At 47.1% G+C, this 16,396-nt stretch overlaps 1 protein-coding gene across 5 annotated transcripts in view; it reads left to right on the plus strand.

The window, feature by feature from the left end:
- LOC146597543 (voltage-dependent T-type calcium channel subunit alpha-1H-like) overlaps positions 1-16,396 on the plus strand; it is a 197,849-nt gene that overhangs the window by 150,029 nt on the left and 31,424 nt on the right. For 4 of the 5 annotated variants that reach the window (XM_085301956.1, XM_085301959.1, XM_085301955.1 and 1 more), the window contains 10 exons: positions 210-418; positions 2,242-2,676; positions 3,398-3,498; positions 3,923-4,046; positions 4,187-4,255; positions 4,366-4,550; positions 6,956-7,082; positions 7,673-7,798; positions 8,535-8,624; positions 9,794-10,007. In XM_085301956.1, the coding sequence (XP_085158082.1) occupies positions 210-418; positions 2,242-2,676; positions 3,398-3,498; positions 3,923-4,046; positions 4,187-4,255; positions 4,366-4,550; positions 6,956-7,082; positions 7,673-7,798; positions 8,535-8,624; positions 9,794-10,007 (1,680 nt within the window). The remainder of the gene's footprint in view (positions 1-209; positions 419-2,241; positions 2,677-3,397; positions 3,499-3,922; positions 4,047-4,186; positions 4,256-4,365; positions 4,551-6,955; positions 7,083-7,672; positions 7,799-8,534; positions 8,625-9,793; positions 10,008-16,396) is intronic. The other variant, XM_085301957.1, reaches the window with a different exon arrangement.

Below are 16,396 nucleotides of genomic sequence, written 5' to 3' on the forward strand. Positions count from 1 at the left end.
GAGTTCCAGGCTCAGCCAGTGCTAAAGGCCTCTTAAAAAAGTCTTGACATTTGCCATATGTCTGTTGTCAAAGTGAGTGGGTGATCTTAGCATTGCCCACAAAATTTGATCTTTGTTCAGCAAAGTCTCTAGAAAGCACAAGGAATAATGTCAGTTTTGAGCAATGATTTCCGTAGCTGAGCCACCTCATGTTATCTATCTCTTTCCAGAGATGAAGATGTACTCACTCGCCGTCACCCCAAATGGACACTTGGAAGGCAGGGGGAGCATGCCACCTCCTATAATTATGCGCACTGCTGCCACACCTATGCCCACGCCGAAGTGTTCCCCACACATGGATTCAGTGCACACTTTCGTGGACTCAAGGAGAGGGAGCAATGCTTCACTAGACCCCTTGAGCTATGATCAGAAGTCCTTGGTAGGTCCCCAGTGCTAATAGCACTCCTTCAGGTGCTTGCAAGCAGCACAGGTGATGTGTATATTCATAGTCAATTTTTGTTAGAGTTCATTGTCCCATATTTCCCGTTATATATCTGTTTCCTGGTGCTTCTGGTGCTGCCACAACTCAGCAAGGCCAACAGTTGTGTTTCCACTGTGTGAATGTTGCTAGAAAATGGAGAGTAGTCTGGTAGAGGTGACAAATATGAAGAATGGGAGGAGGAGAACAGATTCAGAGGAGAAATGGGGGGGAGTAGTATGCTGGGACAAGACAGTGACAACATGACAGTCAGGGACAGTGAGTATGTAGTGGGAGGCAACACACAAGTCCTAGGATTCAGGGGTTTCCTGCCTGACATCACATCAGGAGTCTATGCTAACTCACCTCACTGGAGGAAAGTGTCCTGAGACAAGACAAGTTCATGTGGTTGCCCAGCAAACCCCTCTGGGACGAACAAGTGCCTTCTGCCAGCCACAGTGGCCATGCTGTGATGTCTTGGAGAAGCTGTGCCAGGTGTTCCAGTGGAGCAGGATGAAGCCTGTTTTCCCCCACAGTGTTTTAAAGTTGCAGCTGGAACTCACATGTGCACACAGGGAGCGAAGCGTTTGTCCCCACAGCACAGCAGCTGATCTCCAGTTACGGTATAGCAAGCCTTTTGGAGGGGAGACAGACAGGAAGCAAGGTGTGAGCTGACGGATTGCAACTGAGTGCTCWTGGAGGCGAGAGAGCTGGCGGGTGTTGACTTCTTTGGCAAATTATTTCATTTTGCCTGCAACAGGGGAACAGGAGGGCAGCTCTGTGAAAACAGAGGGAGCAGAGTTAATAGACATAGTGGATTTCTGCTGCTGCTTATCTGTCCTGTTCCTCTGCTCTGTAACTGCAATATCATGTTCAAATCGAGGCGGTGGACCATGAAGGCACTTCATGCAGAGACAGAGCCATTATCCCCTTTGGTAAGCTGCTTAGTCAAGGTAATGCTTTTGAAAAGAAAACAGAGATGAGTCTGTTGTTTGCCTTGAGGTTTCATGGGATTGTGAGTTGCTGGAAAAGGTTGCTCRTGGTTTAAATCCTTCCTCTGAAAGCATGTCAGTGCCACCAGCCAAAGGAAGATGAAGCAGTCAGAGGAGAACTGGCCAACAGTAATGAAAAGGAGGGCGGTAGTTTACCTTGTTTCTGTGCCAGGCGGAAGCCATGGAGGGAAAAGGGGTTTTCCGTCAAGTTTTTCTGCTCTTACCTTAAGTGCTCTCACCCTGGCAACCACCTGCCTGCCAAAGTGCAGTGACACACTGATCACTGGCAGAAATGTCAGTGATCTGCTTTGAGAGAGACACTCATTACGCCTCCTTATGCAGCAAATTAAAAGAGAAAGTAACGTGAATGCAGGTAAAATTTCCAGCAGACACTTGGATGACTTAGGTGCTGGAATCCCTTTGGAAGCTGGGAGAGATATGTGCTGAAACCACTTTGGCATGAAGAAAAAACGTGCCACTTAGTCAATAGTGTCTTTGGGTTCAGTTTTTATGCATAATTCATGTTGCCAGTAGCATAAAAAATCATGCAGCGTAGAGAATTGGTAGGTGTGCTACAGATGTAGTTTAAAAAAATGTTTTCAGTGTGGGTGCTTGGCTCCCTTCTTGAGGTATTGACACGATAAAACCAGAGCTGTAGGTAAAACTGGAAGGGGAAGATATGACTTGCAACAGGAAGGATACTCCAGTCTGGGCAAAATGCCATTCCTTTTGGCGTCATCCTGTAAATGAAATAAATACTCAAATACTCAAATACTTTTTTTCTTCTCTCAGTCTAGCCTTCGCAGTTCCCCTTGCACCAACTGGGGAACCAGCAGCAACTGGGGGAGCCGACGCTCAAGCTGGAACAGCCTGGGCAGAGCCCCGAGCCTCAAAAAGAAGAACCAGTCAGGAGAAAGAGAGTCCTTGCTCTCGGGGGAGGGGAAAGGCAGCACAGATGATGAGTCTGATGATGCAAAGTCCAGCACGGTCAGCAGGGCCTCACTGCACCGCCGAGCAGAGTCCCTGGACTACCGCAGCTCCCTGGACCTGCCTGAGCTGCTCCAGCTGCCTACCATGCGCCACTCGCTCAGTATCAGCCCTGTGGCCGTTCTACCTGCTGAGTACCAAGACTGCAATGGCAAGATGGTGCATGTCCCCAGTGAGTTCTTCCTGCGCATCGACAGCCACAAGGAGGATGCACTGGACTACGAGGATGACATGGAGGATGTGAGTTCAGGGGGAATTGGGTGCTCATGTGTTAAGATGCTTTTCCACTCCAGGAAGGCTGATTAAAAATCCAGCTCAGGCTCGGACGTGTTGCTGCCTAATAGCTGATGTAGACAAAATGAATGAAGATTTGAGGGATGGGCTTCCATTTCCCAGCGCATTTTATTAGCTAATGGGCTGGACTGTTACATTTCAGTGGTCTCCAACAAGGGAAAAACCACAAGGGGATGTGCACACATTTGCCTGGTCTTTTGATTGGTGGAGATTGTTCCTCTGGCCCAGGATGCCTCCAAAAAATAGCTGTTTAGTTCACAAGAGTTAGCTAGAGTCTTTGCTCACAAGAGCTAGCTATTCAGCATCTCAAAGTTTGAAAGCCCAGAGAAAGGAGTATTCTCTCCATTACTTAGGTTTTTGGTTGTTTGAGGTCTTTTTCATTTTGATAGAACTTTGTATCTCAGAATGGTACCTGCCGAGAAGTTTGGCTTTGTCATGTTCATATCTCACAGTAAATCAGCTCCTTTCTTCCACCCTTTTCCTTTCTGGTTTTCTAGAAGAATGTGGCATCCCTTCCGCATGCCTGCCCCAGCTCTCTCACAAATGCTGGGACCTCCTGCAGGTCCTGTGAAATGCCAGATACTGCCCCCTTTCATAGCGGGACTGTGATGGCTGAAGAGGCAGGAAAATGAAAGAGGAAAAAAGATATTTCTTCTTTTCTGTTCAGAGTTACTGCTACCGGATTCGTAAAGTCCTAGAGCCCTACAAACCAGAGTGGTGCAAGAATCACGAAGATTGGTCCCTCTACTTGTTTTCCCCACAGAATCGGTAAGAAATCCTGGTGAAATGTCAGGTTTTTGATATAATTGAATACTATATTTTTAACTAGCTTTCTACGGAAAAAAAAATTCCTCTTCAGTGCAGAAGCACTGAGAGTTTTAGAAATTTGGCTCCTGATATTTAGGTAACATTTCTGCTATATGTGGACAGAATAACTGCATAGGTTTTTCCATGCCTATGTAGGAAGAAGAGTGATTTAGCCATCATTAATAACAGCCATCATTACATCTGTTTTTCTGCATTAATAATAATGGCTTCAGGAGTTTGTGCTTATAGATAGACTAGCTTACCACCTGGGCTTATGCTGATGGCACAGCTGCACTGGAAGGCTTTTGAGGACAGGCCATTAGGATGGGAATCACTTGCTGACCCAACCATGTGAAGGACGTTTTTCTCCCCTTCCTTTCTGCAGATTCCGAGTRATGTGCCAGAAGGTCATTGCCCACAAAATGTTCGATCACGTGGTGCTGGTCTTCATATTTCTCAACTGCATCACTATAGCGCTGGAGCGACCAGATATAGACCCACACAGCACGGTGAGTACATGAGACATTTTATTGTTTGATTCTACACTCACATCTCAGTCTTGTCAGGGAAAGATCCCACAAGATGAAAGATGTTTATTTTATAATCTCTTTAAATAACTTGCTACTTTCTGTTGCTCTGTATTTTGCAGGAAAGGATGTTCCTAAGTGTTTCCAATTACATTTTCACTGCAATCTTTGTGGCTGAAATGATGGTTAAGGTAATTACATCTCCATCTCATGATCCTTGGTGAGACCTGGCAGACTGAAGACATGACACAGCTATGATTAGGCTGATGCAATTTAAATGTCTCTGTTCTCCTGGTTCTAGGTGGTAGCTCTTGGCTTCTTCTCTGGGGAGAACACCTATCTCCAGAGCAGCTGGAATGTCCTAGATGGAGTCCTCGTCTTTGTATCTATCATTGACATTATTGTCTCCATGGCGTCAGCAGGCGGAGCTAAGATCCTGGGTGTTCTTCGAGTATTGAGACTTCTGCGGACCTTGAGACCTCTCCGGTACTTTCAGCAATTGGGTGGCTGGGTTTGTTTTGTATTGATACATCAAGGAATTTGAAAAAAATACACATGATCCATAAAGGCTTTGTTTATGATACAAAAAGCTAAAACACAGTATAGGTAGAACCATTTTGGGGAGCTCTTATCTAGTGAAAGTTTTTGAAAACTGAAATTAGTTCTCATGTAATTCATCTTCACCAGCATGGAGAAGAGTGGACGGAGTTTGAAGCAAGAAGTGTTATCAGACTCGGGCAGTTAGTGCAGCAAATGCCTCCTCCACTCTGCATTTTTATCACCGTTTTACAAATCAGTCTGGCTTCTCGTTAAACTGCACAACCACACAGTCGTTCCCAAGAATGGAGGTTGCGTTGGCTAGGAGTGAGTTTGCGATTAAACAGGTGCTGACAATAATTTGATAAGCTCCAGCGTCTATACCTACTCTCTTGTGCCTGCATATCTAACATTACTGCAAAACAATTTAGCTCTCAGCTAGGAAGAAGGGAGATGCTTTCAGTATTTGAGAAAAAGAATAAAGGCAATTTGTATTTTGTTTACGATGATGCAATAATAAAGGGAAAAGGAGCATTTATGCTTGGGGGATTCTTATCAGCTCACAGCTCCTGCTCCACTTCTATCCTGCTCAGCAAGAAATACAAGCCTTTTTTCATGAAATTTCATTAGAAATAAGATAGGCATCTCCAGAGACCTGTGGGCTTTCTGATGAAAAGCTACTTGCTGCTTGCTTACGAGAGGAGGAGATCTTGTTTAGGCCCATGACAGTCAGAGCAACAGCTTTTTGTCTGCTGCTCTGTATTTCCTTAGTGACAAGTAGCTTTGTGAGTGTTTCTGTCTTCTCTCACTCTCACACCCTGTTCTGGTGGTGGCATCACAGTCGGCTTGCAATGCAGGCTCATCAGGAATCTGCTCAGTGTYGCCTTCGCCTGACCTGGCAAGTACCTATCTGACAAACATAATTAGGAACAGAAATCAGGGCACGGGCAGTTCACAAGCTCAAGTAGGGGGAAAGGGAGGAACTAGAGAAAACAGCTAGGCCAGAGCCTGTTAACAGGGAGGAATTAGTCACCCCTCACATTGGCTGTACTTACTGTGGCCTCTGTTAGGTATACTTCAGGGACCATGCCTAACGCTTTGTAGATACAGCTCAGATTGTCACATTATTTGACGCAGAAAAGACCCTGTTGAAATGCTTTTCTTTTAGAGGAAGGATCAGCTGCCTGATGTTACCTAGTGATGGGCACCAGCAGGCTGACAGCCTCCAATGTCACACACACGCACACACACACACACACACACACACACACACACACACACACACTGTGCTTGCAGCACGGGTCTCTGCTCTTTTCTCTGCATTTGGCAGGCATGAAAGTGTCATTAGCCATGCAAGCTCAGGGTACCTGCAAGGACTCTCATGCTCTCCTCCCTATGGGCCCCTCCTAAAAAAGCCTTGATGTTTTTCTATTGCACCTTCATGGAAAAGCTCGCTTAGGCTTGTTATGCTTGTGTGTGCAAACACATTTCTCAGACCCTCATGGGAGAACCATTCATCAGGCACTCGAATGAAAAAGGAAACGCTTTCTGTAATAYCCAAAACTTGCTTTAGGCCTTGCTCAGAGCACGTCTGGCCTCTCAGTTGCCTCACAGCAGGTAATCAATGCTGTCTTTAATGGGCTGACCCTTTGGCTGTGGAGCTGTTGGTCACAAATCTCTGTTGGCCAAGAGTTGGTTCAGGAACTAATTAGGAAACAAACTGAAATGACTCCATTTGAAATGGTGTCTCAGGGCCCAGGCTGGTCGGGCAAGTGAGCACTTAAGTATTGCTTTGGAGAGCTCAAGGACTCCCACTGATGACAAAGTAAACACATGCTTTAGAGCCTTGATTTTGAGGGAGGTGGAGAGCCTGGCAGGATGAGTGTTGGATTCATTTGCTTTTCTAAAGAACTCTTCTCAAGGACCTTGTTTGTGCCTGTGTTTCTCCCTCTGTAAAGCTAGTATAAAGCTCCTGCCTAGCATGTACTCCTCCACTAGGATCAGAGAGGGCTTGGAGGGGACGAGCTTTCTAGAGCAAGGTGCAAGTAACCCTGCAGTGGGAACCTGCACAATAGCCTGCCTGTGAAGRGTGTTCCTTCCTCAGTGTTCTCCATAAGCAATTGCACAAAACCCTGCCAACAGAGTTTAAACCTCTTTCTTACACTTTTAATTCCATCTAATGTAACTGTAGATGTTTTGGTTGTCCAAGTCACTAATCATCTCTGAATAGTGCCTGCAGATAGAGGAGGATGTTCCTGGTTTAACTGCAGCCTAAGCAGATGAGGAAAAGCAACCATGTACTAGCAGGACATGCATAAAAACTAAAAGTCGTATTGTTCTACCATGTTTTCCAGAGTCATCAGCAGAGCCCCAGGTCTGAAGCTGGTGGTAGAAACCTTGATCTCCTCCTTGAGGCCTATTGGGAATATCGTTCTCATTTGCTGTGCTTTCTTCATTATCTTTGGGATTTTAGGGGTGCAGGTACAGTATTCCCCTTGCCTCTGCCATCTGCAAGTGACTACTGCAAAAGAGAAGCTTTTTTTCCCACTACCTGGGGTTAAGGTAGAGGTAATCTCATCAAAGGAATATTTCAGTTAGATGTYAAGAAGAAAGAGCCTGGCCTTGGATGAGGTGCTCTGGGTGGGGGTGGCATCTGCTCCACTGAAGGTCTTTAGACGTCCCTCAAGAGCAACACAGGAAGAGCTATGCCTGCCTGGAGGGTAGGCGAAGGAAAAGATAGACTTTCAAGATCCCTCCCAGCTCCGTATGCTAGGATTTATATGATAGCTGTTCCTCTAAAGAGGAGATTCTTGTTCTGCCGATAAGACAGATCAGGCCTTCAGGATCCCCTTCCTTCTGCTGTGTCTGGAGCAATGCACAGCTATGTACCAGGACCTGACCTTTAACCAGAGGTGTTTTTCCTGCCTTGAGTATTAAGAAGGGTATCTGAGCTGGGAGACCAAAAAAAAAAAAAAAAAAAGGGAATTTGAAGCAAACAGCTCTATGAGGGGAAAAAAAATATAACTCATGACAGACTTTCCAAAGTTTGTTTTTTGTCTTCTCAAATGCAGCTTTTTAAAGGCAAATTCTACTACTGTGATGGTCCTGATGTGAAAAACATCACTACAAAGACTGACTGCTCTAATGCACGCTACAAATGGGTTCGGAGGAAGTACAATTTTGACAATCTGGGACAGGTAAAGTCCTAATTACAAGGATGTTCTCTACCAGATTTTAATGGAGGAGGATTTTAAATGTACTCCTTGAAGAGGCTGTGGAACCTTTACTATAGGAAGTTTCCAAGAACAATGTAGACATTCATATGTCAGAAGTGGCCCTGACTGAGAGCAGGGACAGACTAGGTCACCTCTCATGATCTCTTGCAGCTGGACTTCTTCGGGGTATACAGTTCCTTGTTTACGGGAGAGTGTTCTCTTAAAGCCACTGCTTTTGTATGCAGTTCCTTGTCTAGGGTCCTCAGTTGTTATTTCTAATCTCTTGACTCCTAGCTATTATGCTTGCAAAGGAAAATAGTAAGGCACTTTATTCTGGCAAAAAAAAAGCAAGAGAGCCCATAGAAAGAACTGGAATATATTTAAACTTTTTAAAACCTCATACTTTTTAAAATCTCATTATATTTGGCCAGCCTGACATACTGATTTTTGATCACACTTTGGTGACCAGATAGTCTGATGTGGCTGAGCAAAATTAAGCCTCTATGCAAGGGAAAAGAAGTGTAACTGACCATAGTTTCCTCACTTTTAAGATAGATATGCAAATAGGTGAAAGGAAGCCCCATTACGTTGCATTTCACCAGCTCCAGGCCAGATAATGTGTTAGGAGCTGTGGACTGGTTTTGCTGAGCATTATCTATTGTTACTTTCTTCTCTGGTGGTTAAAATGAAGAACCAATGTGTGTGTTCTTTCTTACAGGCTCTCATGTCCTTGTTTGTCCTCTCCTCCAAAGACGGCTGGGTGAACATCATGTACGATGGTCTGGATGCTGTGGGTATTGACCAACAGGTAGATATACTGCTGAGGCCGGGAATGTTACTCCCTGGAATCTCGTGCCTGGATGGCTCTGGTGTTTGAAGCCCCAGGGAGGTCCTCTGTGAGGTCCAGGCTGTCCATCAGGCTGACAAGGGTTTCCACCCTCACTAAGTATCTCTTACAGTGACTGCAGCCTATGTAGTACATAGCCGAGCACTGATGGATTTTTAGAGTGTTAGTATTTGAAATGGGACATCAGGCAGCAGACGTCCTCAGAAAGATTTCTGGGACTTTCTCATGCAAATTCATCTGGGTGACATTGACACGGTTATTGGAAAACTTACAAAATAAACCTTGTTTTGTCCCTACACCWTTGAAGTGCTGCAATAGCTACAGGAATAGGTTGGGATAGAAGAAGAGGGCAGAATAAGTTTCACTTCAGCCTCTACTCCTTCTTCTTTTAAAACATATATGTTAAATAGCTAGTGGGAGGAGGATCTGGGCCTTCCAGTTGGATAGGAGCTGAACAGGGAGGCAGAAGATGATGCCCTGGGACTGACTGTGGTCAGACCAGAGCCACTAATTGCAGCGTGTGCCGTTGCACTATGGCTTTGTGGAAGTACAGTGAATGTGAGCAAACTCATATGAGATGGAAAACCAGCAGGGATGTTGTGAAGAGGAATTACTAACTTTGTGTGGTGTGAGGCTTTAGCAAAGGGAAGTCAAAACTCTTAGGTGGGTAGTACCCTACTGCAGCAGCAGCAACACTTTGTRCTTAATTTTCTACTGCTTCTGAAGAAGTCAAAACAATTGAGAAACATTACCATGGCTACATACCACAGAAAAACTGGGCCTGTCTTTATCTAAAATGATCTCCCAGGTGGGATGATACACACCCACTGAGATCTTGTAAGGGATTTATTTAAAGCTATATGAAATAAAACCCAAAATAAGGAAATCCGTATGCCAAATTAGCAGAGGAGGAGGGGGGCATTCCAGAACAAAAGTAAAATTCTAGTAATTGAGAAAAGGAAAGAGAGGAACATGTTCTGGGAAAAATCACCTAACTCCTTCCAGCCCTCTCCTCTTCCCTACAGAAATCTACTGTGCTGTCTTGTTGCTACAGGGTACCAGATATCTCAGCTTATACACATCATGTCTGTGCTGCTTCTCTCTCCTTTTTCTCTTCTCCACTTCACTAGCCCATCCAGAACCATAACCCTTGGATGCTTCTCTACTTCATCTCCTTCCTGCTCATCGTCAGCTTCTTCGTGCTCAACATGTTTGTGGGGGTAGTAGTGGAGAACTTTCACAAGTGCCGGCAGCACCAGGAGGCAGAGGAGGCCCGACGTCGGGAGGAGAAGCGGCTGAGACGCTTGGAGAAAAAGCGCAGGAGTAAGGAGATATACCTGTCTGGTCGGTAGACTGCGTTACAAACCAAAATCTTTCTGAGCCCTGCCTGCTCCCAAAGCAAGACTTTCGTTTTCCTTTGGTTTTGTTTCCATGGGATTCAAGAGGTTGTTGTGCTTCGATACCTCTTGAGCAGTACCTTAAGTCTTGGGTTGCCAACACCCTGGAATTGTCCTCTACAAGCCTAGTGTAAAGCATTACCTGTTTACTTGGCTGGGGAGCAGATACTGCTCAAAGCAGAGTCCTCTATCAGTGACTAGCACACTTTGCAAGGCAAAAGTGTCCCTAAGGTTCCCAGGCTCCAAGCAGGAGCTCGTCATGTAACTGAGTAAACAGTTGCAATGCTTGCTGTGCACGTAAAGGCCAGTCCCAAGGGTAGCCCGGTGGCTTAACGTGTCRCTTGCATCTAATGATGGTGGTGGTTTGATTTATTAGTTTTTTTCTTAGATCAAGTAGTTGCGATGCTTTTTAGCGTCCTGGCGCATGGCCCCGCATGCCACAAACATGCTGCATGAGGGCGTGAACAACCAACAGCCCTGGGGAGAGAAACGGAGCCCTGAGATGGGGCTGTTCAGAAAAGTCTTCTTTGGAAGATGTCCATTACAAGAGATGCTTGCCCCATCATGTGCTGAGGGTGCCCTTTAGTGCTGAGCAATGTGCTGGGACTCAGTCAGTCCTTGCAAACAGACTAGATGGATATGCTGGCCAGATGCAGGGYCGTTAGGATGCAGCAGAAAACCTTTAGCTGAAATCTGATTCTAGTAAATCTGTTAGGGACAGTCGAACCAGACCAGGTCTCATTTTTTGACCCAAGCCTTCCCAGGGGTCCTCACATAGTAATTCTCATCTTCACTGTTCCTTGGCAGGCCCCACCAGGGACAAGCTGCTTGTAGCATTTTATCTAGTGAGTATTGCAGAGACACCACTGGGAACCCAGCCATATCAACTTCCTAGCCAGTTTTRTGCAAACAGGGAAAGACTATGTTAGACATTTGCCAGCGTAATTCAGAAGTAAGTGAAGGAATATGACCTGGCCACTATGATCAGGTTTGAGTTTAGTCGGGGATAAGGCTTGAGTGGTTTTGGCCCTGCTTGCCAGAGCAGCTCTGTGGCTCTTTGCCTATAGCTGGGCTGCTACAAGTAATCTCCTGTAAGGGCTTAATATCTCATCAKGACAAATGGCTAGTTGTCCCCCAAACATCAGGCCATAGGTATCTATTTTCATCAGAGAAAACYGTGGTTAGATCAAATAGTCTTTTGTCTGGCTGTAATGACGTAGCAATCGGAGCCTTTGCTAGCAGAAACCTTAGCTCCAGCCAATGTCCCCTTTCTGTCTGCACTTGAGGGTGAAGGCAGGCAGCTGGGTCCACCACGGCTCCTCTCCTGCTCTTCTGCTCCTCTTTATTAGTCACAGGAGACCTCAGCACTAAACATCTGCACTGTGGTCTCCACAGGGCCTTAATGGCAGGTTGACCTGATACTACAGTAAAGGCAAAGCCCATTTCRTTTTAACTAGTCATGAGTAAGTAGCTAGGTTAAAATAAACTCCTGTCTAGGTCAAGCTAGCCAGCCTCAAACAGTAGTTGAATCTCTTCAGAGATTTAGAAAAAGTTCAGGCGCAGTTTCATTTCTCTTTTCCCATTTCAGTTTGTGACTTTCAGCTTCCAGCTAGAATTAGAGGTGGAAAATYCTGAAGACAGCATTTCCAGCACAGTAAGGCAAATAAGTTTTGGGCTCTCCAGAGACTTACTGCTTGCACAGAATTTCTACCCCAGATGTGCTAACCCAAGAAGAGGCTCAGATAAATTCAGATGTTAGGTATATATATTTTTTTAAAAAAATGGTTAAACACCGACAAAGGGCAAAAGCATCTTTAGCGAAAATAGATTGGGGCATGGCTAAGGAGGGACTGTTTAATCACAACCAGTTGCTGTTCCTGATTAGGCAAATCTTATTACAAGCCTGTTTGTGGCTCACTGCTCAGACACCAAACAGAGCCAGTCCCTGTCAAAGTGATGGACATTGTTCTGTTGCCCATCTTTATCCAGCTATCTTGAAGGATAGAGTCAGGGAGATATTTCAGACTACAGACCCAGGCACTGCGCAGATGTGGAGTGTAACATTTCATCGAGAGTACACAGGGAGGAGGACAGCTTTCTGGAAAGGGATCAAGTCCAATATAGCAAATGAGTGTCTAAACATTTGGTCATATTTAGGCCTTCCAGGAGGTTAGCTCATGATCGTCTGGCTCTGAGGTCTCCTACCTGCCCCTGTTCGGCATGGAGAGCTTGATCCAGATTTGAATCGTTAACAAAGTGAAATCACATTGCAGATACGCATCTGTTGTGGTTATCACRCTTATACATTTTAATGGATCTTTTTATTTAAATGAGAGGAATTTTCACCTTTTGGCTAATTTAGAAGACAAGGAGTTTGGCAAAGAATGGCAGACTCAGAAAGATGGGAGGTGCGGTGAGTGCCGCATGCAGCAGTGAGTCTCTGCTGAGTGTCGGGGGGTGTGCCTGCGTGGGATGCTGCGTGGTGACACGAGGTGGAGTGGCCTGCTTCCCGTGTGCCAGCAGGACTGGGTTCCTCACCCGCACTGGGGAGCGGGGCAGAGAGGCCAGTCCTGAGGGGCCGGAGGATGCAGAGGAGACCAGTGTTGTTGCAGAGGAACAAGGGGGCTGCGCTGAGAAGGCAGCAGAGAGCCACCCTTTCTCTTCAGCTGCTCTTTCTAGCATAAGGGAAGGAGGAATTCGGGCTGTTTGCTAGACTGRAATCTAGCATAGCTAGCAAATGCACTGCCTGAGCAGTGTCCCTCCRTCTGGGCACTCACCCCGTCTGCCTGGCATCTTGTCTCTGTGTCCTGTGACCTGTCTGCAATGTCCTCTGTGTGCAGCACCCCCGTTTCCATAGGCCTGTGCGTGTTCCTGTGTGTTGAGGTCTCTGGGCGTCCGTAGGTACCTGCAGACACAGAAGTGCACTGGTTAGGCATAGCCGGCCTGTCTTGCTTAGCCTCCTTTCTCCTTTAGGCCTGCAGTGGGCCTTCCTCAAGCCCTGCCAGGCGCTCCTTGGACCCAGCTGGTTGCTCTGCCGGTCAGCTCCCATCACTGTCTCAGTCCTGTTATGCAGCGGAGTAGCAGCCCACTGCCTGCGTCCCTTCGCCTTCCCAGTGAGGGTGGATCGCCGCCTGGGACACTGCTGCCACCTCGATGGAGTGTTTCTTCCAAGGCCGAGCTGTGGCTTCAAGGCAGGGCTGGCGGAGGACAGCTGGGCTCAGACTGCAGTTCCTCTCTTCACGGCACTRCGTGGCCGTATCCCTCGTCCCCAGCGGACGGGCAGGAAGCATCTCGCCAGTGCGTGGGGGAAGTGGCCAGCGCTCAGTGTCTCTTCCCCATGGTGCCTCTTCCCCATGCGTGTACTGGGGAGCCGGAACATCACAGTGCCAGCCAAAGCCACTGCAGGATTAGTCTGTCCTGCTTTAGGCCAGGGTTAATTTCCAGGTTTTTCAGCAGCATGGTAGGAAGAGATTTCTCAGCCCCACCTTGCCACCTYAGACTCTTTCAGAAAGGTTTCTCATTACTATCTTGGAGCCCGTTTCAGGACAGGGATGGGAGAGGTTGACACCTCACACCCCTCACATCTTGCCTCCCTCAGTTCCTGCAACAAGCAGCACCCAGCAATGAGGCCTCGCAGACCCAAAACTCGAGCAAGGCAGAGGCTCTCTGTCCTGCCCGAAGGGTCAGCAGCCGCCACGGCACCCAGCAGGCACGATTCGACTGCGAGAGGCTTGGCTGCCAGCAGCCAGGGGCAGCGCTGCAAGCAGGAGCTGCATGGCCTTCCTCCCTGCCCAGCCCTCCTCTTCCTCGCCAGTGATGTGGCAGTAATGAGACCATCACTTTGTGAATGCTTTAAAARGCCACACGCTGCAGGCACTGTATGTGCTAAGTACCTATAATAGTATTCCAGCACTGAAATAAGGCAACATATTTGCCAAAATGAAATGAAATGAAAATAGAGGATGGGGGGTTGGATATGTTTTAGAAATGCGTTGGGCATGTTTTTAAAGGCAGAACTGTAGGGTGTACTTTTTCATGTGAAGGTAGAAATTCAAGATAAGCTAAAATATTTCCCTGACACAGTCACTACCTCCATCAGATATATCTACTATGTAAATAAGTGTACTGTAATTTAATAATCCTGCGGCTCCTAACCTTTTAATGAGGTTCTCAGAAGACACAGACTGAAACCAGCCTCCTCGGATTAAAGTTTTTGATTAAAACCACATGGTTCGGCTTGATCTTCTCCGTGCTCAGGACATGGGGCCAAATGCAGCCCTCCTGCATGCGCTGTGAAGCCAGCAAACCTTGGCCCACCGAGCAGATCAYGATGTCGGGTTGGATGCCGGCAGTTCCCGGGGCCTCAACGGCTGCGGGCGAGGTCTGGAGGACACCGCGTGCTGAAAGGGGYGCAGGCCCCGCTGGAAACGACGGCTGTCTGACAGCGCCTGGGGAGGCCCGAAGGGATGAGAAGAGATTGCGTTTCAGGGCTGTGATCAGGTCACTGCTCCCTGGACAGACTCTGAAAGCCCAGAACTCAGAAAAGCCAAATGCTGCTGTTCCCAGATTTCCTCTCTGCACACAAGGAGCATGGCCATGGCCCTGTTTCTCTCGGGCGTTTCCCAGCAGAGCGCTGAACGAATGTCTAGGCATCACAGCTTGTGGAAGAGGTCGGTTTTGTTTTAAGACCCAGCAGAGTTGCCTTTCAGAGCACTGGCTGTAAGCTAGGGATAAGCAATCATGGGCAGCACACAGAGGTATTTAGCATTAGCCCATCCTCTCAGTGCCTCAGCCATCCTGTATCCTGCAGAAATACTTGAACTGTAACTAAAACTTTGGGCACCACATATCTGAGTTTAGTATTCTCAGCAAAGGAATTATCAAATAATCTTGCTTATTTTTTCCAGGCAGCTGCAGGTATAGAATTACTCTGTGCCAAGCACACATATAAACCCATTAGGGCTTTCTGATGTTTCATGCAGAGAAGAATAATGGAGGAGCTTTAGCTAGCAATTGTAATGCCAACTAAAATGCTTTTTAGCTGGGAGACAGTGCTTCATTAATTTTCATGTCAGCAGAATCTCAAGTGAAGAAGTTTAAATATTCTTCAGGGAAGTGAGATTTAAGTTTTAGCCAACATCCAGAAGCAGRGGCCAGAAAGGGGCATGGTTTTCCTTTTGTCTGTGTCTGATGGTGTCTCCTCTCCCTCCCATGTCTCCAGCAACTCAAGCCATCAGCAGCAATTGATGGGGTAGCTGGCAGTGTTTGACGTGTCTGCCTGTTGGCTGACTGGAGTCTCATCCCAGAAACTGTTTCCTTAGAGAAAGCCGGCACAGATTGTGTTTTGCCTTCTGTGATTAATGATGCCCTCGACTTTCTCCTTTTGCTGTGCCACCTCCACAGCCTGCTGTCTTCCTCGTGCAAGCTCTCCTGCAGCCCCCACGTCTCTGAGCTGGACAGGTGGCTCAGCCTGCATGCAGTGGGCTCCTACACCCAAACTGGAGGAATAAGCTGGTATATTAAGAGGTGCAAACGTATGTCTGTGATTGGGCTGATGGGGCCAGAGAGTTGCAGAAAGTCCCTTGCTGTGCTGTGGATCAAAATAAAATTCCTGTTCCTGAAAGGACCAGGAATGAGCAGTGACCCGAGGCAGGGGAGCTCTGAAAGGCAGGCCACCTCCACATGAGCGCACTGGAGCTGCGGTGAAGCTGTACGGCTCATCTCACACTGCTTTCACCCTGCTGTAGCCCCTCAGCCTTCTGGGGGAGTGCTCCAGCCCAACGTCGGCGYAGGCGAGAGCCAAAGCTGGCCTGTCCTCCCTGCACACTACCCATAGCCTGGCATGAGCAGTATCTCCTCTAATGGACATTGCATGGGTTCTGCACTGAGCATGACGGTGTTGTTGCATGTGCTTCCAAATGTTGTCAACTTTATCCCAGACTGTCCTTGTACGTGCGTCCCTAGGAGAAGTTTCTTTTTCATCCATTGAGCTGACTCTGGGGGTACARAGCATCCTAACTGCTTAAGGCATTTCCTAGAGCCCCTTTATCCCACCCCGGGTTAAACCTCCCTCAAGTTTTCTGAGCAACCACTTGATCAGGCTTAGCCAGCACTGAACACTGGCAGAGGCTATAGATACGGACCTCTGAGACAGTTTAATGCCGTAGAGCAGATACCCTCCAGTACAGCGGGGGACTCCTCTTTGCCATTTGGATATCCAGCCCCTGTAAAGAGAGTACTGTCTTGCTGACAGGTAGCCTAGAAGAATTTCTGTTTGGCAGCTTTACAGTGGAAGGTGTCTTCTTGGGATTGTGCTTTGTGTTAAGAATTATGAAA

The sequence above is a fragment of the Rhea americana genome, unplaced genomic scaffold, assembly GCF_003343005.1.
Source record: "Rhea americana isolate MKP2758 unplaced genomic scaffold, rheAme1 scaffold_181, whole genome shotgun sequence".
Classification (NCBI taxonomy): Eukaryota; Metazoa; Chordata; class Aves; order Rheiformes; family Rheidae; genus Rhea; species Rhea americana.